The 25,675-nt window shown below is 39.0% G+C and overlaps 1 protein-coding gene across 3 annotated transcripts in view; it reads left to right on the top strand.

Moving 5' to 3' along the window:
* Positions 1 to 4,170, top strand: part of ELF5 (E74 like ETS transcription factor 5) — a 128,468-nt gene extending 124,298 nt beyond the window's left edge. For all 3 annotated transcript variants that reach the window (XM_044082636.1, XM_044082635.1, XM_044082634.1), the window contains one exon: positions 3,542 to 4,170. In XM_044082636.1, coding sequence (XP_043938571.1) covers positions 3,542 to 3,638 — 97 coding nt within the window. In that variant the 3' untranslated portion in view covers positions 3,639 to 4,170. The remainder of the gene's footprint in view (positions 1 to 3,541) is intronic.
* The last annotated feature ends 21,505 nt before the right edge of the window (positions 4,171 to 25,675 follow it).

Here is a 25,675-nt window from a genome sequence, read left to right as displayed (position 1 = left end):
CCTTTTCCTTGCCACAATGTGATCTCAGACTTGGTATATTTAAATTGTGGGGTGTGGGGGTGCAGGGGGGCTTTCCCCCCTGCAGAAACATTTAAATAGTTGTTTTTTTTTTATTTTGGATTTGTTTCAGAATTTCGATATTCCGAAACATTGATCATATGATCTCGATCATATGACATTCAATGTTTCGAAATTTCGAGATTCTGAAGTGAATCCATATATACAAATCCCACATGCACACACACATATATGTGCATAGGTACGGTATGGAAAAGGTGAAATCTCAGACCCACCCTACTGTACCATGATCTCACACACATAGCTGTGAGTAGGCAGTAAAACTGAGAGAAGACCATTTGCTTATACCTATTACACCCATATAAGAATATATATATATATATATATATATATATATATATATATATATCTATATATTTGCTGAGATCACTTCAACTAAATGTTAAAAAAACGAAACCACGAAGCACCAAAGTGCTTTCACTGGGAAACTAACCACTTGGTCACCAGGGTAAAATAATGAAACAGACACATATTAAATCCACTCAAGTGGGGGGAGCAAAGCCTCCAACACCCCCATGGGGGGGCTGCATCCCCCCAACTAAATATACAAACTCCGAGATCACACTACAGTGGGGAAGAGGGCACAGTTTAGCCTGGTGGCCAAGTGGTTCATTTCCCGGTGAAAGAACTTCTGTGCTTTGTGGTTTCATTTTTTTAACAATTCATTGAAGTCATCTCAGTGAAATTGAATTTGGGTAAGTGGTCTTATGATAAATCAAAGTAGACCCATATATATATATATATATATATATATATATATATATATATATATATATGTGTGTGTGTGTGTGTGTGTGTGTGTGTGTGCGCGTGTGTGTGTGTGTGTGTGTGTGTGTGTGTGTGTGTGTGTGTGTATATACACACATATATACACAGAAGAGAGGAAGGTAATATACAAGAAATATGAAAAAAAATCTGATTTTACAGTATATAAGCAAGCTGACGAAGATTTAAGAATAAGAATAACTTTAAAACAACAGCAGATGACATGGCAACATTATTGTAAAAAGTGGCAAGCCTACTCTACCAATAAAATGAATGGCGTTTCATTTTCTCTGGCTTTTGAATTTTTATAATCAATAAGGAAAGCAGGAATGAAGATTACCTATTTTATACTTGCTCATTTTCCGACAAATACAATATTATTATTATTACTGTAATAGGATAATGAAGTCAGTGCCATGGCATAGAAGGCTAAAGCCCTAACTAAGGCCCAGACAACCCAGGATATATTAACAGATCGGGTTTCTAAGGTGATGATAGGGAGGGAAGAACTTGTCCATCATAGAGGGGGCATTCATCTGTTTGCTCCCTAAAGGGAGGTGTGGTTGATAGAAGGGAGCAGTCCTCATATGAAATAGACATTTGGGGAGGAATTAAAGCAGAACATTAAATGAACGTGCTGGCAGAAGATCCATGTTGATCCCGACCTGAATTACAGAAAGTCCAGGGGTAGAAGGAGTAGCTGCTAGACCCAGCCATGAATGGGGACACTGGGAGATCAGGAAAGTATAAAGCAAAAAGAGGAATAATAATACTACAAGTAACAATAATACAATCCCCATTCCACAAGTAAGTAGGTTAATTAAAAGTAGTCTAGGGGAAACCAAGGACTGTGCGTTAGTTTTATTTATTTGTACTATAGGGGAGATGTAGTGATTCATGACATAACTTGCAAAGAGTACAAATGAAAATCATATGCAACCCATTGGGCCACACATTTTGAAAATGTACTTTTTTGTATATATGTCTGTATATGAGCATGTGTGTGACATACAAACATATCCTTCTTGCACAAATATAAAAGTCATCTGCAACCCACGGATCCAGCATGTTACATTTATCTTATACTTGTAGGGAAAACCATCTATACAAAAACAAATATTTTCCTTCTTTCTTCCTTTCTTTCTAAGTGGAACAACTAGTAAATAACCACTTTAAGTGAAACAGGTTATTTTAGTTATCTCTTAGACAGATGTTGACATGAATATTAATAGGATAGAGTCAGATGTACATTCAAATCTAGGTCAGCACAGGTCCCCCCCCCATTAAGATTTAGGTTCATATTTGGGGATTATATAGTTTTGTTTATCTTCAGAAGTGGTTTAGGTGTAAATCTAGATTGTTTATGTTACTGTTGGAGTTGAATTCAAGTTAGAACAACAAGGATACAGTTAGAAGTAGGCAGGTATAAAAGTGTTAAATTAGAATTCAGATTATCACTGGACAGTACCAAAGAGAGACAGAATAGGTGCTAGAATTATATTTAAAACTGTGATTACCGTTAGGATTAAGTCTTTATTTTATATCTAGGATTCCTCTAAACCTAAGGTGACTGGTTTAATTGATTAATCTAATATTGTTATGGCTACAGTGCAGACTTAAACTGGCATATTAGCTTAGCTTTAAGGTAATGAATACATTTGCAGTTATTGATACAGTTAGAGTTTAGGTTAGGGTTACATTTAGGCATAGAAGAACTGTCTTTAAACTCCTTACATCAGGTAGTATATTTTCATTCTCACTTGTGTGCTGTGTTTGGCAAAAAGTTAGAATTCCACAGTTTCCCAAGTTTTAATAATGGGTACTAGATTTTACTGCATTTATGATTTTCTCTGCACGTAACTTCCTTTCTTTTACAAGAAGGATTCCAAAACTTCCTACTTAGACCCAGTGATGTGATGCACAGTGCTGTAATCTGAATACAAACCCAGCTGTACAAGGTGCAGTGGCACACATTTATTTATTCAGCTTCATATCCCTTGATACAACTGAACCATGTTAAAGGTTTCATGATTTTACTTCCTAAAACTGTTTATTTTTGTTTTCTGTACTCTTCCTCTCCCGTAGAGTATGTTGCTTATGCTGTTTTGTTTCTGATGATGTACAAAGAAAGGTTTTTATGCATCAGTGCATTGCAATTTCTTATTATATATATATCCTCTTTGTAGCAGTGCTTATTCTTTCAGTTTTACTTAACTGTGCATTTTTCACCTGTTTTGCATATGGCTATGATCATGGCAGAACTGTGTCTGTTTTGGATCTGGTCATTCACACAGTTAAGCAACTGATAGAGACAGGCAGCCATACATAAATAGTCATATGGTTAAGCAATACAGATAGGCAGATAGTTAAAATAGGAAGTAAATAGAAAGAATAAGAAAGAGGGGGCCATAGTTTGACATGTGCATATAAAGAATTAAACAGAACGTACATGCAAAGTGTTTGTGCACAACAGTTAACAATGGCAATTGTTTTGGTCTTTTCTTTCTGTGAGAATAGGTTCCCAACTAGTAACAAATGTTTCTGTCTTTTAGACACAGGAAGCCAGTGTTTAAAGGTGGCACAAGAAATTCTTAAGTTACTTCATGGAAAGTTGTTAACTGATAAACATGATAATCTAAAAACTATAAAGTAATCACCTGTAAAGTTTTTTTATAAATTTGTAAAATTATTATTTCAGGCACTACTATAAAACTGGAATTCTGGATAGGGTGGACCGAAGATTAGTATACAAGTTCGGCAAAAATGCACGTGGATGGAGAAAGAATGCATCATGACCTATTTACTCACTGCAAGATTTTCCCTGGACAGTTTATGGGAATGAAGGCATCACTTTGCACTTAATTCAGGAAGGAATGCACTATAGTAAAAAAATTGTAAATATGCCACTAAAGAATGACTCTAAAACAATTTGAGTTTTTGGGGTGAAAAAAAGAAAATAAATATTTCATAGAGATATGTTTGACCTGTGTAAGCTGACCCATTTGCTGTTCTGTTTCACACTTGACAATGGCTGTTGTTTTAAACATCCACATGTGTAGCTTTTCTTCAACCTCTTCATTTGTAGACGTCCCAGAACAAAACCACTATTGTGCATGTGACGTTTTAAGTGACATGACCTCCACTGCAGAACAAGAAGAAATCATGTGACCATCTGTCCTTGACCTAAGACTAAATAAATTCAAGAAAGTCATCATACAGGGTGAAATATGTGAACTGCTACATTTGTTTTTATTTGCTTTTCAAATTTATATTTGAAAGTATCTGCATTTTTATGACCGAATCATAATAAAGTACTTGTTGGATTACCCTTTGTCTCCAGGCAATATTAACTGGCTTCAATTTATATGCTTACAAAGGCCCATGCAATTACAGCTATATATTGATGCCATACAGTCAAAGCTTGGTTTCCTGTTACTAACCTATCAAAGCCTAAGTTAAGCAAAAATAAATAAATAAATAAATAAATAAAAGTCCTCTTCAGTTCTGGCCTTCCCATATCTATGCATAACATTTGCTGATATACTGTCACCTCAAAGGTAGTACATTTAATTAGGAAGTTGAGGATGATATTGCCCCTGAAGAAAGACTGTGCAGCTGATACATAGTTTAATTGCTTTGTTATTGGCACTCAATATGTTTCCTTTAACGCTCACTGTGTACTGATCCATGAAGCTTCACATGGTAAGAATGGCTCTGCTGTTACATTTTTCATTACTGAGGTGTCAGTGTTGTCCGTCACGACCTGCAGACACTACTTGATGCCCAAATGCAGCTAATGGCACACTCAGCTAAAGATACTATACCCAGAGCATCCAGTTAGGTGAATATGTCATCATGTCAATGAAGCCCATACATCTGGAACTAAGGATCATAGGGCACAGTAGCTGACCAAAGACATAATAATGGCCGCTGATGCAACACATTATTAACATACCTAGTTGTATTGTACAAAACTTTCATGTTGTAATTCCAGCTTAAAAGGACTGATACAACTGAGTTTGGTCACTGTAGATACAAAGGAATATTTTGTAGCTTTTTTTTTTCTTTTTTGCATAATAGGGCACGTTGCATCTAATGTAATGAGCATTGTGCAGTAATGATGATACCTGCAAGGTTCAAAGACACTTTAGAAATAAGAATATGAATGAAATAATTATGTTTGTGCTACTCATTATTAGTATCGGTCTAAATCCAGTTCTACACACACATTTGCTTGCATGATATGTTTGGTAGCAGAGAAGACATAAAGTCTAACATGACATAAAGTAGCACATAGATAAATAATGCAGCTCCAGTAGGGCATGGTATGACTAATGTTGAAAAAAAATCTATTAGTATTTAGGACCTTATAAATACATTCCTATTTTCTGAAAAAAATGGAAGAATAAATATTTAAAACAAACAGATGGGAAAATGGTCTTGATTGACGTATCTGTTCTGTGGGAAAAATCTGTGAGGTCTGAAGGAAACAAGGAAAGTTTACTAACAGAGAGAGAGAGAAAGAGAGAGAGAATGTGTGTTCATATACTTTTTTGAGGCTATTACACATCTAGAGTTGTGAATAGAGACAGAGTGACCCTAGAATAAAACTATATCTAGCAGTAGTATTGTGTTATATTGCTTTTCTCTTTTTTAATCCTCATTTTTATTGAATGGTTTAAACATACATTGATCAGCACTGATCAGTGCATAACACCATAATACAAAACCAAAACCTCAACCTTTAAAAGAAAAGTACACTACCACAGGGGTGTACTTAAAAACAATGAATTACTATAACGTTGAACCACAAAACATTGAGACCATGACACTGAAAGTTCAGAACACTGAAAAGTTAGAATATCGAAATTGCATAACAATGAAAATTTAAATCATTGAGACTTATATCATTGAAAATGTTACATGGTTATGGAATGAAGTGCTAATTTTGTGATATCACTTTAAGAAGTTGTAGTATGTAGTAAACAAACATGGCAGATAGTATATTTTGTGGTTTAAGAGAAATTGTCAAGTTGTATAGTAAAAGTTTATCAGATAATGGTTAAGAATTGTTGTGTTTGAGTGATGGATTTATTAGTCTGAAAAAAGTCATGTTAGTGTTGTGGAAAGTGATGGTATAAGTGAGTAGGGGAGTAAGTTTTTATTTTGGCAGTGTGTAGGTGTTGTCATGAAACTAGAGGTACATGTTTCTGATATTATTTGTATATTCTGTATGCAGATTGAAATACAGTGGGGAATGGGAAATTTAAATTGTCTGCACTGTAGTGCGATCTTGCAGGGGGTGTGGGGAGTGCAGGGGGGCTTGCCTCCTGCAGAAATGTTGAAACAAGTGTGTTTCTTGGTTTAGTTATGTTTGAGGTAGAGAGGGTATTACTAATGTGTGAATTGTAGCATTCAATGTTATGGGATGTGATTATTTAAATTTGCAGTGTTATGTGGTTTCATTGCTGTACGTTTTCAGTATTATGTGTTTTCAACATTATGGTTTCAATGTTTTGTGGTTCAATGTTGTAGTAATTCAGTGTTTTGCCCCAGATGCATTTACAAAACAAATGACTACAATCACCAAGATATATCAGTGTTACTTAAGATACTGCTTACAATTCCACACTGTCTGCAATATCAACTTGGTCAACAGCCATATATGTGCAGGTAATACCTTTCATAATGCAGTGTCATTCTTGACTTTGCTCCCCCAGCATTTCTTGTTGACCCTTAGACATTTCTCACAGTCACTAGATTCAGCTCTGCATTCCAGTGTGTATAATCTGTGGCCACAGGACACCTCAAATAAACATGGAAAGCAAGTTGTACACCTCCTGGAGGCAGGCAGGAAAGCCAGAGAATTACTGTTGTTACCTCTTTACAGTCTGTCATATCCATTCTTCCATCCATTCTCAATCCCTTTTTTCCATTTTGCACATGGGGTCGGGGTGTCACTTCAACAATGACAGTCATCTCACGCCAAGGTTTACACTGCCAGGTGGCTAGCCCTGCCGCACAGTCTGTCATATATAGGGACATTAAACAATTTCAGCTGTGGTCTGATAAAGAGAATTCATCACCCCACCAAAGATGAAGCATACCTCTTAGCTGTCCAGGTTTTCACAGAATGTCCAGATTTTTGCTTCATATTTTTGATCTGTTCCTATAAAATCTGTGTTTTTCTGAAGTCACTAAATAATGACACAAATTTTAGTTTTGGGTTTCATGTTGTTCAGATAATGCATGCTAACACAAATCTTGTTATTCTAGTGACTTTCTAAGTTTGTAAGAGTAATATATAAAACCTGTCCCTATTTTTGAGTCTTTGTCCCCCCATTATGTCAAACTTTGTCCAGATTTCTTGCACTAAGAGGTTGAGAGGTATGAGCTGATGTATAGTCTGAATGTTCTTCCAGAAGTTAGATAAATTTGCAAGCAGTGAAAATATGGGCTGATGATCTCACTTGTAAAGAGGAATATCTCCCTCAGAAAAGAGGATATACAATACGTCATTTGAATTTCTCTGTGTTATAGATAGAGATGTAGTGCATACAGTGAGAGCAGTGGGGCTAAAAACAATGACTTGTCACTATAAAAAATTCAGCACCCCACCACAGCTGAAGTGTCTTCCGAATGTCATTCCAGAATACTTAGATAGATTGTCATGTAGCAAAAATATGGACAGATGTTCTCATTTGTAAAGAGAAATATCACCAGCAGAAAAGTGAAGAAATGCAATATGAATATGAAGTTCTTGGTGGTCTAAACAGAGCTATAATGCATACAGGGAGAGCAGAGGGGTGAAGAACCAGTTGTTTGTCACCCCCCCCCCAAGCAGGAAAAATGCACTATAGTGGCAATAGCTGTAAATAATTGTAAGGTGGAGCTGACAGAAGTTTCGCACTATCTTATACTGTGACAAAAATGTGTAGAAACCTGATGTAGACACTTAAAAATGGCCAATCATCACTGCAGCCACATGCCAGATTAGATCATATCCTATCATACTGTTAGAAAAATTATACATGTCTGCAGGTTATCTGTTAAGTAGGCTCTAACCTGCTAATATACATTGTGGTCAACCTAATCAGCATGAAAACTAGCAATCAAACATCTCAGGGTACAGCATCATAGAATCTAACAAAAGTGCTGGGAGCCAACTGATTACCTCCTTCTCCTGCTACCTTTTAGGGAGGACTGTCTTTTGTTGGTCTGAATTTATTTACCAGATAAATCAGATATAACAGGAAGAGGGTGCTTTTTAGTTTCAGAGCCAAGGTCAAGAGTTTGTGTACACCCTATATAATTTGCTCAGTCATTGATGACAGTTTATGGGTCATCTGTGTATAATGCAGAATTAACACCTTTCACCAAAACAGATCACAGGACCCTAATATGAGGATTTCTGGCCTCAAACAAATGCCCTACACTGACCGCCTCAAAAAACTCCAGCTTTACTCTGTAGCATATCGCCTACTCCAAGGTGATCTCTGCCTAACATATAAAGCTATGTCAAACCTAGAGCTGTTGGACATGTTACACCTAAAGAAATCCCAATCCCTCCGAGCTACATGCTCTAGGGACCTAAACCTTGTCACCACAATAAACAGGACACGCTGGAGGGATAAATTCCTGTCCCAGAGACTTCCTATACTCTGGAACAAGCTACCCATCTATGTCAAGCAAAGTTCTTCATTAGCACTCTTCAAGAAAAATCTTGATGAGTGGATGGGAAATAGGAAATACACCCCGGGGATCACTTCTGTGTCTCTGCTGGACAGTGGCACAGGAAAATAACTTTCTTGGGTGGCGTAAGCTATCGAACCTTGCTGGCTAGGCTTACATAGGCCCATGGGCCGATAGCCTAGTACCTACCTATGAACGTATGAGCCCATGAGTTCCTCACCACTGTTAAGTACAAAGCTCATAGTCTAAGCTCCTCCAACTTGTAATGTAACCTGGATCTGTCCACAGCACTGGTTAATTAACATGGCAACCTCAACATATGAAAGCAGCAGAGGAAACCTAGTCCCCCACTATATATGTTGGCAATTTCCCTTAAAAATGGTACCAAGAGAAACTACAAATGCTCTTTTAACATCCTACCTCATCTATAAAATACCTGAGAGTAGGGAGCTATGGAGGTATTGTAAAGCTGGTAAAAAGGTCATTGGAAGCAACAGAATCTTAATTAAAACAAACATGATTAAGGTGTAGCAAAAATATTGACATCTGATGAAGAAAAACTTGCCAGTCCTATGAGATTATAACAAGCCTGTGCTCACTTGTATGCCCCATTGAACAAGGCATAAATCCCAGAATGTGGGCTATCAGAAAGGGTGACAATCCTTAAAGGTTATTGAAGTAGACCATTTTTTTAAAGTGCTAGTGATATGAGCAAATGAATTTTACATCCTGAAAACACATCAATATTTTTTTCAAAGCAGACATGTATGAAGAACAGAAAAGGATTTTTTACAAAAAAGGCAAAATATTACCAGCAAACAGAGCTAGCACATTGCACCCCAGGACAGAGCATACACCAGTGCTACTTCTCATTTTAATGTAACTTGTCTGACATTGAAGAGGTTTTTTTTTTGTTTGTTTGTTTGTTTTTTTTGCCATACTTTGCATATCCCCACCTGTCAATTAGCCCATTCAGTTAGCACCTGTATTCTCCATCACCAGGGCAAGAGTCAACTGGGAGGCATCATCACTAAGGCAGACATCACTGTTGATTCCTGGTTTTCTGTTTTAGCTCTGATGTCCCTGCTCACACAAGAGATATGGAATGGGCTGAGCAGATCATGAAGGATGTCCTCCTTACTTTTGTAGGGAACATGTCCTTCATGTAACCCTCACCTCAGTCCTGAAGCTCATGAGGTGGTTTCCCCTGGTGTCTAGTAGGGAAATCACACTTACCAGGTGTGCTGCAATGTGTATGCGACTCTTTCCACCCTTTGGGACTGGCAAGAGGGTCATGCCCTTTCACGTCTATCACTCCCTGCCAGGCTCCACTAATACCAGGGCTGTTAACTGTACCCTGGTTTCCTGAGTCAAAATCAGGGCTACATCCCCCTACACCATATAATCATGCAGCCCGAGGGCATAGAGTTAAAGAGGAAAAAGTAGGGAACAGTGGGTAGCCTGCACAGTGCCTTGTTTAAGTATGAAAGCAGGGAACATGGAAGCCCAATTTTCCACCTGACATTGCTGACCCATATATCCTCTTCAGCAACTCAAAAAGGCCTGAGAAAACCTGAAACACTCTTGTACCAGAAACAAATATGGCAATCTATTTTATACTTTCCAGGCATCTAGGGCTACAGCCAAAAAAGGATGATCATTCAGTTTTTCTTGGATCAGCTCCAGCATACTATGCTTAATATTGTATAAGCATGCATTGATCTGGGGGGATCAATAGCAGCATCAAGGACTTAATCCCTACTGCTCACGTGTTCAAATAGATTGTAGATTGTACAGTGTACATTTAAAGCTGGAAGGGGTTCTTTCCCAAATTTTGAATTACAGAGACAGACACCCTGTCTCAAGTCAATGGAGGAGAAGATTCTGGATGGAACAGCCATTTGATTCTTCCCAATGCAGTTCAGTCATGGGTGGTGAGACTACCCTATAAATGCCAGGAAACAACAACATTCAGACCCAGGACTTTACCTGATTGAAGGTGAAATATAGCAGCCATAATTTCATGTATTGTAAAGACAGTCACTCATGCCTTCTTTTGAGCCTCTGAAACATTGGAAATTACAAGTAGGCCTATCAGTTCCTGGGCTGTTTGGTCAAACTTAATAGAATAAGAGCAACACTGATTCAAATGGGATTGAAGGCAATCCATGATACCCCTATACAATGTATTTTCTGTCCTACCTCATGGTGAGAAGTCCCAGGTATGGTCTTCTGCCTTGAGTAGATGTAAATACTCTTAACCAAAGTCTTACATGCCACTGGAGTCATACTAAAATAATCAAGTTTCAACATCTGCAAGGTCAAAGCAGTTTAATGATGTAGAAGACCATGAACCTTGTCTTTAAACTCCTTTATTAAGGCTCTGTAGTTAACCTCATCCTATTGCAGCAATGAGGACAGCTCCTGCAACAGATGGTTCAGATGCTGCCATTCATCATTCAAATCATGTATGACCCTCTTCCCTTTACCTGAGCCTACAGTGGATAAAATATTTTCAACTGTTTAAAAGGACAGGCATGGGAATGATGTTTCTTTGTGGACAATGACACATTGCTAAAATACTTCCTGCCTTCATGGCTGAAATGTTTCAAGTCTATGCAGGGAAGACACTCTCTTCAGATTTAATAGGTCAACCAACAGCACAGAGTGGTCTGGGAGGAGTTGGACTACATAATGTAAGAAGTGGTAGTACATAAGGGATATGATGTTGTGTAAATCTGTCTATTCAGGAACGTACCTGGTGCAAAGAGGGAATGTAGCAATGAGGGACAAAAATGGGGTGTACCCCAACACCTGCAGCACAAAGTAAATTCTTAAACTTACTGAAGTACTTAACGAGAAGATGAAAAAAGCTATGTTTGAGAGATAAGACATAAACGTATACTTCTGAGAGATTATACAGTTAAACTTTCAACCAATAATAAAGTCTTATTCCAAGAAGTCAAGCAAGGAGTTCAGTAATCGGCGACCTTTTACCAGACTCATCTCTAGCCAAAGACATATAATCTCAGAAGTAAACATCTGTAACCCCATCTACCATTAATAGTTGTCACAGTCCCATCTGCTGATGAGAACACACTGTGGCCACATAATTGAGTAAGATAGCTTTTCAACAGTATAGCAACCCAGCTTACCCATTCCAAGTTAGGGCTTTCTAGCTGTAAAAAAGGTATGTTTCTTGATGAGAGGAATGCCAGGGGATATGTGCTGTAAGTTCTAGAATGGTCTAGATTTTTTGAGTGGACTACTAACCCCATTAATGCTAAGTAAAAGCAGTTTCAACCTGCTATCTATCACATAGCAACAGTCATATGTTATTCTGCAAGATCAAGCTAGTTGCACATGTCCAGTTACCCAAGGAAAAAACTCATTTACATGTCTGCATAGCATGAAGAGACTGAGCTATTCACTTAATAGTCCTGGGGCTAAAAACAAACTGGTTGAAAGGCTGACAATGAGGGCAAGAATTTTTTGTTATTTTACCCTAACAACATATTATTCCACCTAACCTAGCAGACTATATAAACAGTAACTGGCCCCCACATCTTCTTAGAGAGCAAGTCCTATGGTACAATCAATTGCCTAAGGGGGGGGGGGGCAGTTCTCAGACTGACAGACTAAGGTGCATTTTATACTGTAGATTGAAAAGTATCATTAGGTCTGTGGGGCTCCTAGGAAAACAAAAAAGAAAGAAAGAAAAGAGAAAAAAAAAACACAAGAAGAATGAAAAGGGCAGATATGGGATGGAAGCAGATTGATTCTGTCATTTTGAAAGCCTGATGCCTAAAGACTAAATAATATCTAATTTTTGAGGCAATCCCATAAGTAAGAAGTACATCTATAATATGTAAAAGAAAGTATTACAATTTCAGTGTTACTGGTTTGCCCAGTTTGCCCTATGTATGATTTGTCTTACTTCTCAACAAAATACACTGCTATGTCCCCTTCTATAATAATGGAGTGAAAACATTCACCTGAGCTTAGTCATCAAATCAAACGTATCACCCTAAGGGCCAAGAATATTCAAGGTAACTTACCCCAAGATACGTAATCTTCCCCACACCTCAACCTCCCATAAAACTAAAAAGGCACAACAGGCTGCACTTTAAAAAAACAATAAAACAGCTAACCTGTAAAAACAGCTTGCTGTCTCTAATGATTCACATTACAGACTCATCCTCCTATTAAGGAAACACACATTAATCATTGCATCTTTTGTCACAGTGCTGGCTTATGTACTCATCACACTTAGTATCCCAGCACAACATCAGGTAGCAGGTGCTGTAGTCCCTTCTGCAGCTGCAGTTTTCAGAGACATGGCACTCCTGGACTTCTTGCTTTGCAGTGATACCACCTCCAAGGCATGACAAATCATCTCACTCTTATGGTTTGCAGTCCACTCCATCTCATCTGTCGATGATACAGTACATGCCTTTATTCAGAAATGAAAGACTTGGTCTGAAACCCCAAAAGTTTTAGGACCTGAAGTATGACATCTTTACAGGGAAATTAGGTTGAATTTATTTGGACTGCATGCCCCAATACATGGCCAAAAAGCCTGCTGCTGTACCAATACCATGGAAGAAGAATTATCCAACAGAATCCTACTGCCATCCATCAACAAGAGGGATGTACACAGTTAGTCTTTCTTTAGGTTATTATATTATCTAAAAATGACAAATAAAAAAAGTATCACTGTCAGCTTATACTTTCAATCCATCAACTTCTCTCTTAAATATCAGTGGGCCCTTTTAGTGATGAATGGACTGATTAGGAAGGTTTTATTTTATTTTTATTTGACATTTGTTTACCAGGAAAGACCAACTGGAATAATATTCAATTTGCAGAGGAACCCCAAGGTGGAAAACTCCACATTGACATAATATGGTTATAGTTAAGTGAAGTTATTACAAAACCTAATATAGAACAACAATGTATTAACCATGTAAAAATTCAAATTCAGTTCATACAGTGTGAACCTATACATATAATACATAGTACAAAATATTTGGACAGAAGTTGAAAAAGAACATTATCAATAGTTAAAGAATTCACAGATGCAGTTCATACAGATAGCATTAAACACACTGAGTATACTCTTTGGAACAGAGATGACTATATAATGTAGCCTACGCAAAATGATATATGTCCCTTATCTAAGAAATAGATTGAATATGTTCAGAAAGAAGGCATTATCAAGTAGTATGCCGAGGGTGGAAGGAGTGAGAGACTAGTCTAACCTGGGATGGTACAGGAGCAGAACCAAGTCTTATTTAGGTAGTCTTTTAGCAGTATTTTGAAGTTGGAGATTTTAGAGATATATCTAATTTACAAAAGGATGGAATTCCATTTCTTAGTGAAGAATATGAGTAAAGATTTTGGCCAGAGGATTTGCGAGGTTTATATATGCTGAGTAGATGTTCATTAGATCAAAGTAGTTTACTAGGGTGGTAGGAATGAAGAATATGAGTAAAAGTAGGGCATTCATCACTTTGTCAGTAATGTTTTCTGTAGGGATAAACTGTTTGTAATCTAGGTGGTGAGGCAGTTTGAGAGAATTCAATGCCTTAAGAGCAATACAGTGGTGGATATGGTATTATTTGTTTGAGACAAAATTTGAAACCTTATAATAGAATGCCTCCAACTTATTTTTAACTATAGCCCGAAAATTGGTTAGGATGGGTCCTCCATATAAGAGATATAGTAGAAGATAGGTAGTGGCAAGAGTGGTTTTAGTGATGTTGCTAAGGAAGTTTATATGGCTGTAGAGCATTCCTAATTTTGGTGAGTCTTTTTCATGTTCTTTTAAATGGTTTACTATCACAATGCCGACGTGCACTTGCACGGCTATGAAGTATTCGAACAACAGATGTTCGAATACTTCATATTTCGGCAGGTGATGTGAGCGAACGTTACCATTGTGAATGGACTGTGCATTTGCAATTCTAACGTTCGCTCATGTGAGGGGATCGTGGTACAGTGCGGTTAGGGAAATACATCCCTTTCCTCACTGTAGTGCGATCTCGGAGTTGGAATATTAAGTTGGGGGGTGGGGGCACAGCCCCCCACAGGGGGGGTGCAGGGGGGTGCAGCCCCCCTGCATAACTGTGTGTTTAGGCTAGGTAGGTAGTTATGGGACGGGTGGTAGGTAGGTAGTTATGGGACGGGTGGGAGTGCTGTGTATTGCTGAAAATGTCGCGAGCGACATTTTCGACAATACACAGCTGTTTTTGACATTAGTACAAATCGGAAATGTCCATTTCCGATGTTTAAATTCGAACATTGAGACGCATTTTATTTTGCGTTTCGATTTTATGATAGTAAACCATTTTAAACACGCAGGTCAGTTTTATGGTTATACTCTATAATCATTCCAAGATGTTTTGTATGGGAGACTACTTCAATTTCAATTTTGTTTAGTGAAAAGTTCTTGAAATTTGCTTTGCCATACATGTGTGATTTGGGGAAGAACAACAGTAAATTTGTTTTTTAGGTCTGAGTAGTAGAAGGCTATTATGAGGCTATTTCTCAACTGAAGAAAAAGCTTCTTGTAGAATATGGAGGAGTTGAGGCAGGTTATTAGATGCACATATGAGCATGGAATCAGCATATTGTATAAGAGAGGCAGGACCCATGGAGGTATAGCGGTCATCAATAAAGATATCAAAGAGGAGGGACCAATAATAGAGCCTTGGGGTACACTAGTAGAGGCATGCAAGTAGGGGGAGACAGAGAGTGAGAGAATATTCTGCCATGTTATAGATTGCAGCTTGTCAGTGCAATAGCTATTGAGCCACAGTAATGAAGAAGGAGATAGTTTATGCTGAAACATTTAGGGTGAGAAACTATGTCAAAGACTTTAGAAAAGTCAAGCAAGGAACAGGGAGGAAACACATTTGCCTGAGTATTTGTTTACAGTGTCAGTGAATGATGGGAGGGCAGTAGTTGTACTGTGTGTTGGGCAGAAGCCATGTTGGATGAATGTTAAGAGTTATTCTTGTAGGAGGCAGTAAAGAAGTTAGTTATGAATATATCTTTCAAGAATTTTTGAAAGAGGAGATAATATTGGAATTGGCTAGAAGTTAGAGAAGTCAGCTAAGATGCCACCTTTATGAAGAGGGAAAATATAGCAATTGTCCGTAGTGAGGGTACATAGGATTCAGCTAGTAACCTATTGATAAGGACAGAGATGGGGTATGTTATGGCCTCAGCAGCTATCTTTATGTATTCAGGTGGTTGGTTGTCAGTTGCAGTGGAACAAGGTTCGAGTTTAAGTAGAAGTTTATTTTTAACACTAATGTACAGACAGGTCCTATGTAGAAGTTGCTAGCAGTGGATATAAAGGGTGAGTTATGTTCATGTTTGGACAGTGGGATAGAAATAAAGGAAGTGGTAGTGTGTGTGATATATGGAAAATGCTGATTTTGATGTAACCTGCTGATCACAGAAATACTAGAAATGGATGTTATCAGTGGGGAAGCATTAGAAGCACTGGATGGAGGCTAAGAATTTTTTAGTTAGGGAGGTGTATGGAGAATCTGTGCAGTGTATGTAGAATGTTGGCCATGGTCTTTTTCTCTTGATCACAGGAATACGAGGATTGGATGCTATTGTAGTAGCAGTGGAAGCACTGGATGTAGATGAAGATTTTTTACTTAGGGAAGCAATGCATTCTTTGAAGTAGGTATTGAATAAGGTAGCATTTCATAGTGGAGAGCTATTATGAGAAGGGTTGGGTTATTTATTTGACCCTGGATGTAACGTGTTTTATACTGATATCCTAAATTTTTAATTTTTATGTGTCATTTTTGTGTTGAAGTTGTAGAGGGCTATAATATTGTTTGTTTTTGTTTTTTACTCAGATTGCATAATTCTGTATACAGTTGCAAATTATAGGGAGTTTTAAATTTAAGATATTCTTTTCAAACTTTGTCTCTGTTAGACATTGTTTTTGTCCTGGTATTGAGCCAGAATACATAGCTAGTTTTCACTCTTTTTTATCGGAGTGGGGCCTGGCTGTTTAAAGTATTTAAGAAAAAGGTATTAACAGTACTGACTGCCTTGTTGAGTGGGTAAGTTTTTAGAGCAGACCAATTAAAGGCTTTCAATGTATTGATGAAGGAGTCTTTATTAAATTTGGAAAGATTTCAGGATGTTTGAAGTTGGTGAGTTGTATTTCTATCGGTACAGGATGGAAGGTGGATAGGTTTCAGAGGCTGCACATAAACTAGGGCCAGAGAATAATATCCAGTCTAGAATAGCACCTTTACTACTGGTATTATTAAATCTAGTTGGTGTCTTGATACGTTGTATGCAACCATAAAGATTTATACTAGGTGAGGGAAAGTCTAATGTCAGGTTTTGCAACTTGATGTTTACAACTCCAAGTATGATTTTTTTTCATAAGGCATGTTATTAGTTGTCCAGGAGAATATGTTTTCTAAAGTTGCTATATTATTTCCAAATAGGATATAGACTATAACAAAACATAGTTATTTTTTTATTGTTAAGCTATAGCAGTGACATAAGTATTTAGGCATTTTGGGATATTGTGTAAATAGGGAGACAGATTGTATGAACTTGGATAAATTAAAGTTACCCCACCTGCTTTCTTATGGGGCCCTTCACCTCTGATAATACCATAGCCTGGAGGGAGTAGTTTAAAATCTTTAATGCTAGGCTTAAGCCAGGTTCCTGTGATAGCAAGAATATTCTGATTATATGATGATATCTAGGCATGTAGTTCTGCAATTCTGTTACAAATGCTACAGAGATTGATAGTGACAGTATTCAACTTTTCTGGTAGACCAGTGGGAGAATGATAGGGTGAAGGGGTTTGATGTGCTAGTTATATTAGTTCAAACAGGTAGTGGTTTAATGGTAGGACAAGGCAGTTGGGAAGAGGTAGAGTATGAGGTGGTGTTTGAAGGAGGTTTAGTGAAGCCACAATTTTGTAAGGGTGGTTCTTTACTATTTAGAATAATTAGTGAGTTTTGGGGGCTTCGATCCTCGGCTGGGGTGCCTTCTGTGCGGAGTCTGCATGTCCTCCCTGTGGTCATGTGGGTTTCCTCCGGGTGCTCTGGTTTCCTCCCACATCCCAAAGACATGCTGCAGGTGGAGTGGACACTCTAAATTGGCCCTAGGTGTGAGTGCGTGTGTGTGCCTTCTGTGGAAGGTTGGGTGCCGGGCTGGCAACTCGACACTGTAAAACTCCACTGCCAATCATGAGCATACAGGTGATCCACTGTGGTGACCCCTAACCGGGGAAAGCCGAAAGAAGAAGAAGAAAAAGAAGAAGTGAGTTTTGGGGGCCTTGGTTGGGGTGAGTATCACTATACTGTGGGTTTTGTGAGAGGTGGTGCATCAATTTAGAGGGGACATACATGACTTTTGTTTATTTATTTTATTTATTTATTGAGAAGAGGGGTGGTAGTAAAGTATTTTATGCTTAAAATAAAGACCAAGTGAGAGATTAAACAGGCGCAGAGATAAATTGGTATAGCTACTCCTAATTTCTTAGTGTGCTGAGTAAACTACAGTAGAAACGGTATATTCAGTTGAAATTACACAGTGATAGTTTATTAAACAGGATGTTAGTAGCAGCAGAAAGAGACATGACACCTAGAGAAACATTTGAAATTTCAGTGGTTATAGAAGAGAGGAAAGAGTGAGGTGTAGTATGAAGTGGAGAGAAGCAGAAGTTGAGCTAGTGAAGAGAAATAAGTGGAGAAGATAGCTATAGCTCTTATTAATTGCTTCTAACTATGCAATAATGAGAAAATAAATGTAATAATACCAATGATATCTGAAGTCAGTCAGAGGTATAAGGAGCACAATGAAACTACGGGCACTGAAAAGGAAATTTGTGTGTAAAAGTATGAAGAGCCGATAAGGCAGATGTAAACTTTTGTAGATGGGAGGCATTATTATTGTGATAATTATGTTGCTGCAGGTGGGAGGAGTTAGTGGTCCTGTTGACAGGCTGGAATTTGGATTAGGAGGGACACATCCAGTATAAAAAAAGTGATGCCACTGGTGGGTGGGAAGGGGGGGCAGGGTGTAAGCGAAGCGGGAACAAATTAAGTTCTACATGAAAACAGTCAAGATCACCAAAGGTAAGTAAAAATGGCTTAATAGACTAGGACACAGCAGTAAGTGTTAAAAAACTATCAACAAAAAGATAGATGGTATTAACATGAAAAACAGGAAAGATATTATCAGCAGGAGACAAAACAGGACAATGTATTAAATAGGCGTATGAAGGTGCTAAAGGTAAAGGAGATAGAACAAGGATAGCCCAGATGGGAGAAAGTAGACAGAGTTAAGAGCTAGGAGTGAGGTGTTAGATATAAGTAGCAGACAGAGTAGAGACAATGGCTAAAATAATTAATAGTAAGTCATTGTGCCTTACAACTGGGAAACAGACAGGAGAGTGTCTAGTGTACAGCAAGAGGTAATAAATATGCCCCAGTATTAAGGGAACCAGGTATAGAAACTATTCATAAGATACCTCAGGTTCATTCAATAAGGTGAAGAGGGCAGTTGCACTCACTATAAGGTAGGAAATACCAACAATAATGAAATTTCCTCTACACTAATCCAGGAAGTACCAAATCAAACAATTATAATATAGAGAAGGACCTTACTTAAGGCACTTCTTTGTAATTAATGGCCTCTGTGGCAGAATTTAGTGGGTATCCTGACCTTGCCTGGTGTTACCAGTAATGTCACTCTGCATGGGGGGGGGGGGTCTTGATCCTAGTATTGCAATTACTAGTAAACTGTATCAGAGAAAGTTTAGTATGCAGGTTAAGAAAGGTGTGCTGCTCTCTCTCTCTAAACCATAGCCACTTATCAATACTGGTTAATCTGAAAAAATGGACATGTTTGAGGACTATTTAAATGTTAATAGTAAAAAAAGAGGAACAATACTCCCTTTTATGCACAAAAATAGCAGTCCATACAAATACACTGGAGTGTGACTGCTGGGGGATCATCTTAAATAAAATATTACACTGTAGGAAATCATGCTGGAGCAAAGTTTCAATAAATCTCTATTCATGTTATCATCTAGTGCCTGCTTATACAAATGTAGTATGGTATATAACAGGACAGAAAGTTAACTTAAAATGGTGAAATCTGACATATAATGCTTTAACATTTAACCTTGTTTTATCTACCAATGAGCCCCTGTATCAGCTAGTCACCTTTGTATTAAGACTCTGAAAATCATAACTTAACAGTAGCTTTGCTGTTGCACAAACACAATGCAAAACATAGAAAGAAACAATAAATGCTGCAAACTCTTACAAATGTATTATCTGGATACACATTTGATATAGAAATACATAACGTCACCTAAATCAGATAAGTACACAATAATCAATATTTTTCTGATTATCATCACCACCTGAAAGTGCATGTCAGGATAACAAATAATGGTGGGGTATTATCATCACCACATGATGAGGTCCAATGGGTGACACAATGGGGGGGGGGGTATTATCATCACCACATCAGGAGGTCTGATGGGTGACAAAAAATGGTGGGGATATTAGCATGACCACCTCAAAGTGCATAAATAATGAGGAGTATTATCACAACCTGAAAGTGCATGTCAGACAGACACATAATGGGGAGGTATTATCATCAACACATGATGAGGTCTGATGGGTGACACATAATGGGGGGGTATTAGCATCATCACCTGATTGTTCATGTCAGGGTGACACATAATGGAGGGTGTTATCATCATCATCTGACTGTTCATGTCAGGGTGACACATAGTGGGGGGTATTATCAACACATGATCAGGTCTGATGGGTAACACATAATGGGGGGTATTATCATTACCACCTGAAAGTGCATGTCAGGGTGACACAATGGTGGGGTATTATCATCACCACAGAATGAGGTCTGATGGGAGACACACAGTAGGGGGGGTATTATCATCACCACATTATGAGGTCCGATGGGTGATGCATAATGAGGGGGTATTATCATCACCACCTGAAAGTGCATGTCAGGGTGGCACACAATGGGGAGTGATCATCACCACCTGAAAGTTCATGTCAGTGTGACACAATGGTGGGGTATTATCATCACTACATGATGAGGTCTGATGGGTGACACACAATGGGGGGTATTATCATCACCACATGATGAGGTCTGATGGGAGACACACAGTAGGGGGGGTATTATCATCACCACATTATGAGGTCCGATGGGTGATGCATAATGGGTGGTATTATCATCACCACCTGAAAGTACATGTCAGGGTGACACATAATTGGGATGTATTACCATCAGCACCTGAAAGTATATGTCAAGGTGACACATAATGGGAGTTATTATATTCACCACATGAAAGTGCATGTCAAAGTGACACATAATGGGGGTATTATTATCAACACATGATGAAGCCCGATGTGTGACAAATAATGGGGGGGTATTACCATCACCACCTGAATGTGCATGTCAGAGTGAGACATAATGGGGGGTATTATCATCACCACCTGAAAGTGCATGTCATGGTGAGACATATTGGGGGGTATTATCATCACCACCTGAAAGTGCATGTCATGGTGAGACATAATGGGGAGGTATTATCATCACCACCTGTAAGTGCATGTCAGGGTGATGCATAATAGAAGGAGTATTATCATCACTTCCTGAAAGTGCATGTCAGGGTGATACATAATTTGGCAATATTACCATCACCATATGAAAGTGCATGTCAGGGTGACACATAATGAGGGGGTATTATCACCACCACCTGAAAATGCATGTCAGGGGGACACAATGGTGGGGTATTATCATCACCACAGAATGAGATCTGATTGGAGACACACAGTAGGGGGGGTATTAACATCACCACATTATGAGGTCCGATGGGTGATGCATAATGAGGGGGTATTATCATCACCACCTGAAAGTGCATGTCAGGGTGGCACACAATGGGGAGTGATCATCACCACCTGAAAGTTCATGTCAGTGTGACACAATGGTGGGGTGTTATCATCACTACATGATGAGGTCTGATGGGTGACACACAATGGGGGGTATTATCATCACCACATGATGAGGTCTGATGGGAGACACATAGTAGGGGGGGTATTATCATCACCACATTATGAGGTCCGATGGGTGATGCATAATGGGTGGTATTATCATCACCACCTGAAAGTACATGTCAGGGTGACACATAATGGGGAGGTATTATCATCACCACCTGAAAGTCTATGTCAAGGTGACACATAATGGGGGTTATTATATTCACCACATGAAAGTGCATGTCAAAGTGACACATAATGGGGGTATTATTATCAACACATGATGAAGCCCGATGTGTGACAAATAATGGGGGGGTATTACCATCACCACCTGAAAGTGCATGTTAGGGTGAGACATAATGGGGGGTATTATCATCACCACCTGAAAGTGCATGTCATGGTGAGACATATTGGGGGGTATTATCATCACCACCTGAAAGTGCATGTCATGGTGAAACATAATGGGGAGGTATTATCACCACCACCTGTAAGTGCATGTCAGGGTGATGCATAATAGAAGGAGTATTATCATCACTTCCTGAAAGTGCATGTCAGGGTGATACATCATTTGGCAATATTACCATCACCATCTGAAAGTGCATGCCAGGGTGACACATAATGGGGAGGTATTATCATCACCATCTGAAAGTGCATGTCAGGGTGACACATAATGAGGGGGTATTATCACCACCACCTGAAAATGCATGTCAGGGGGACACATAATAGGGGGTGGCATTATCATCACCACATGATGAGGCCCAACGGGTGATTTATAATGCGAGGATTACCATCAACATCTGAAATTCGATGCCAGTTTTACACATAGTAGAAACGGTATTATCATCTCCACCTGAAAGTGCATGCCAGAGTGACACCTAATAGTAGGTATTATCATCACCACATGATGAGGTCCAATGGGTAACACATAATGGGGGTATTATTATCACCACCTAAAAGTGCATGTCACTGTAACACATAATGTGGGGTACTATCATCACCACATGATGAGGTCCAATGGGTGACATGTAATAAGGGGTTAGTACCATCACCACCTCAAAGCATATATCAGTGTGACACATAATGGGGAGTATTATCATCACAACATGATGAGGACCAATGAGTGACACATAATGGGTGCATTATCAACATCACATGATGAGATCCGATTGGTGACATAAAACAGGAAGGGTATTATCAACACTACCAGAAACAACATATCAGGGTGACACAGAATGGGGGGTATTATCATCACCACATGATGAGGTCCAATGGGTGACACATATTGGGAGGGGGTATTATCATCACCACTGGAAAGTGCATGTCGGGGTGACATATAATAGTGGGTTATTATCATCATGACATTATGAGGTCCAATGGGTAAGACAATGGGGGGTTTCGCCATCACCACCTGAAACTGCATGTCAGTGTAACACATAATGGGGGTATTATCATCACAACATGAAAGTGCATATCAGGGTGACACATAACTGGGGGTATTACTACCACCTGAAACTTCATGTCAGGGTGATACACAATGGGTGGGTATTATTATTACCACATGATGAGGTCACATGGGTGACATGTAATGGCAGTGTTATCATCTCCATCTGAAAGTGCATGTCAGGGTAGCACATAATGAAGCAGTATTACCATCACCACATGATGAGGTCTAATGGGTGACATATAATAGTGGGTTATTATCATCATGACATTATGAGGTCCAATGGGTGAGACAATGGGGGGATTTCATCATCACCACCTGAAACTGCATGTCAGTGTAACACATAATGAGGGTATTATCATCACAACATGAAAGTGCATATCAGGGTGACACATAACTGGGGGTATTACTACAACCTGAAACTTCATGTCAGGGTGATACGGAATGGATGGGTATTATTATTACCACATGATGAGGTCACATGGCTGACACGTAATGGCAGTGTTATCATCTCCACCTGAAAGTGCGTGTCAGGGTAGCACATAATGAAGCGGTATTACCATCACCACATGATGAGGTCTAATGGGTGACACATCATGGAGGGGTATTATCATCACCATCTGAAAGTGCATGGCAAGGTGACACATAACGGGAGAGTAATATCATGACTACATGATGAGGTCCAATGGGTAACACATAACAGGGGTATTATCACTACATGATGAGGTCTGATGGGTGACATAATTGGGGGGTACTATCATCACCACCAGAAAGTGCATGTCAGAGTAACACCTTGTTTGGGGTATTATCATCACCACATGATGAGTTCCAATGGGTGACACATAATTGGGGGGTATTATCATCATCACCTGAATGTGCATGTCACTGTTACTCATAATAGAAGGAGTATTATCATCACCACCTGAAAATGCATGTCTGAAGGACACATAATGGTGGAGTGTTACCATCACCACATAATGAGATCTGATTGGTGACACATAATGGGGGGTATTATTCTCTCCACATGATGAGGTCCAATGGGTGACACATAATGGGGGGTATTATCATTGCCTGAAAGTGCATTTCAAGGTGACACATAATCGGGGGGTATTATCATCATCACCTGAATGTGCATGTCACTGTTACTCATAATAGAAGGAGTATTATCATCACCACCTGAAAATGCATGTCTGAAGGACACATAATGGTGGAGTGTTACCATCACCACATAATGAGATCTGATTGGTGACACATAATGGGGGGTATTATTCTCTCCACATGATGAGGTCCAATGGGTGACACATAATGGGGGTATTATCATTGCCTGAAAGTGCATTTCAAGGTGACACATAATCGGGTGTGTTATCATCACCTGAAATTGTATGTCAGGGTGACAAATAATAGGCAGGTATTATCATTACTACATGATGAACTGTGATGGGTGACACATAATGGGCAGTATTATCATCACCATCTGAAAGTGCATGTCACAGTGACATATAATGGCATATTATCATCACTACATGATGAGGTCCAATGAGTAACACATAAGGGAGGGTGGGTGACATATAATGGGGAGTATTATCATCACCACCGAAAAGTGCATGTCAGGGTAACACCTAGTGGGAGGTATTATCATCACCACATGATAAGGTCCAGTGGGTGGCAGATAATAAGGTGGTATTATCATCAACACCTGAGTGTGCATGTCAGGATTACTCATAATAGAAGGGGTATTTTCATCACCACCCGAAAATGCATTTCACAAGACACATAATGGTGGGGTGTTACCATCACCACATGATGAGGTCTGATGGCTGACACATAATGGGGGGCATTATCCTCACCACATGATGAGGTCCAATGAGTGACACACAATCGCAATGGGGGATATTATTATCAGCACATGATGACTTCCGATATGTGATGTATAATGGAAGGGTATCATCACCACCTGAAAGGGCATGTCAGCATGGCATATAATGAGTATTATCATCAACACATTATGAGTTCCGATGGGTGACACATAATGGGGGTATTGTCATTACTACCTGAAAGTGCATGTCTGCCTCGTACATAATGATGGGGTATTATTATCACCACATGATGAGGTCCAAAGGGTAGAGGTATTATCATCACCACAAGAATGTACATGTCAGGATGACACATAATGGGGAGGGGTATTTTCATCATTACATGATGAGGTCCAATTGGTGATGCATAATGTGGGGTATTGACATTACCACCTGGAAGTGCATGTTAGGGTGACACATAATGGGTGGGTATTTTCATCACCATATGATGAGACCCAATGGGTGACACATAACGGGGCGTAGTATCATCACTACCTGAAAGTGCATATCAGGGTGACACATACTTGGGGAGGGTATTATCATCAACACATGATGAGGTCCATTACGTGACACAAAATGGGGGGTATTATCATCACCACCTGAAAGAACATATTAGGGTGACATATAATGGGGATATTATCATCACCACGTGATGAGGTCTGATTGGTAGCACATGGTGGGGTTTTATCATCACCACATGCAAATGCATGTCAGTGTAACACATAAAGGGGGTATTATAATCACTACCTGAAAGTTCATGTCACGGGGACACC

This window comes from Protopterus annectens, chromosome 9.part0 (genome assembly GCF_019279795.1).
Source record: "Protopterus annectens isolate FY-2018-M chromosome 9.part0, PAN1.0, whole genome shotgun sequence".
Lineage (NCBI taxonomy): Eukaryota > Metazoa > Chordata > Ceratodontiformes > Protopteridae > Protopterus > Protopterus annectens.
The sequence above is the reverse complement of the archived record's forward strand: the minus strand, read 5'-3'. Positions and strand labels throughout refer to the sequence as shown.